Raw genomic sequence first — 856 nt, 5'->3', positions numbered from 1 at the left:
ACCGCCGGACGCAGTAGGCACCTCACTTCCCAGCTCACTCAGGCCACAACCAGGACACCACCTCGCCCCCCCCACATACGGCCGTCAGGGAGTCCCAGGAAGCGCCGCCTGGACAGTCACACCCGGTCCACAGAGGCTTCTGCCCCCTGCGGCCTGCAGGTCTTCCCCGTCGGGAAGGAGACAAGTTGGAGCAGAAACACTTTAGGGAGCAGGGTTGAGACCTTTCATCAAATCCTAAGGGGGTGCTGGGTGAGCCCACCCCTGGGACACCACGGGAGACCCAGGGGACTCGAGACAGGCAGGCAGCACGGTGAGGGACGGGGTAGGTGTGCGCAGCTGGAGGGAGGGGAGAGGCTCGAGGTGTGCAGAGGCTCCTGGCAATCACTCGCTTCAGCTGTGGAAACCAGCCCCGTGATGGAGAACGTGGGAGGAGCAGCCCCAGAAGAGCATGGCAGCTCCCCCCGAGGGTCTGGGGCTGGAGGGTCGAGAGTCCAGAGCACAAGACGGCACAGGACCCCGGGCTTGTCTCAGGGTGCCAGCAATGCGTGCCCACAGCAGGAAACCAGGACGACGACTGGCACAAGTCTCGTAGGACCCGAGGCCCAGGTGGCGGACACGAGGAAGGAAGGACGCTGGGACTCCGGACTAGACAAGTCTGTGCCTTTATTGGGCAGACGGGCTACTTGAGGGGAATGAAGCGGGACGAGTGCGTGGCCCCGATGCCCGGCCTGCCGTGCTTCACAGGCTTGTAGGTGATGGAGAACTCGCCCAGGTAGTGGCCGATCATCTCGGGCTGCGGGGGGCGAGCAGGGCAGGGCGTCAGGTGACGTCAGTGGACAGGTCCCCCCCCCCCCCC

At 65.2% G+C, this 856-nt stretch overlaps 1 protein-coding gene across 1 annotated transcript in view; it reads right to left on the bottom strand.

The window, feature by feature from the left end:
- Nucleotides 1–646: 646 nt before the first annotated feature.
- The window catches only part of RPS15 (ribosomal protein S15), a 1,103-nt gene continuing 893 nt past the window's right edge, over nucleotides 647–856 (bottom strand). The window contains exon 3 of the mRNA XM_032394555.1: nucleotides 647–831. Coding sequence (XP_032250446.1) covers nucleotides 680–831 — 152 coding nt within the window. The 3' untranslated portion in view covers nucleotides 647–679. The remainder of the gene's footprint in view (nucleotides 832–856) is intronic.

Source organism: Phoca vitulina, unplaced genomic scaffold (genome assembly GCF_004348235.1).
Source record: "Phoca vitulina isolate PV1807 unplaced genomic scaffold, GSC_HSeal_1.0 scaffold81, whole genome shotgun sequence".
NCBI lineage: Eukaryota > Metazoa > Chordata > Mammalia > Carnivora > Phocidae > Phoca > Phoca vitulina.
The sequence above is the reverse complement of the archived record's forward strand: the minus strand, read 5'-3'. Positions and strand labels throughout refer to the sequence as shown.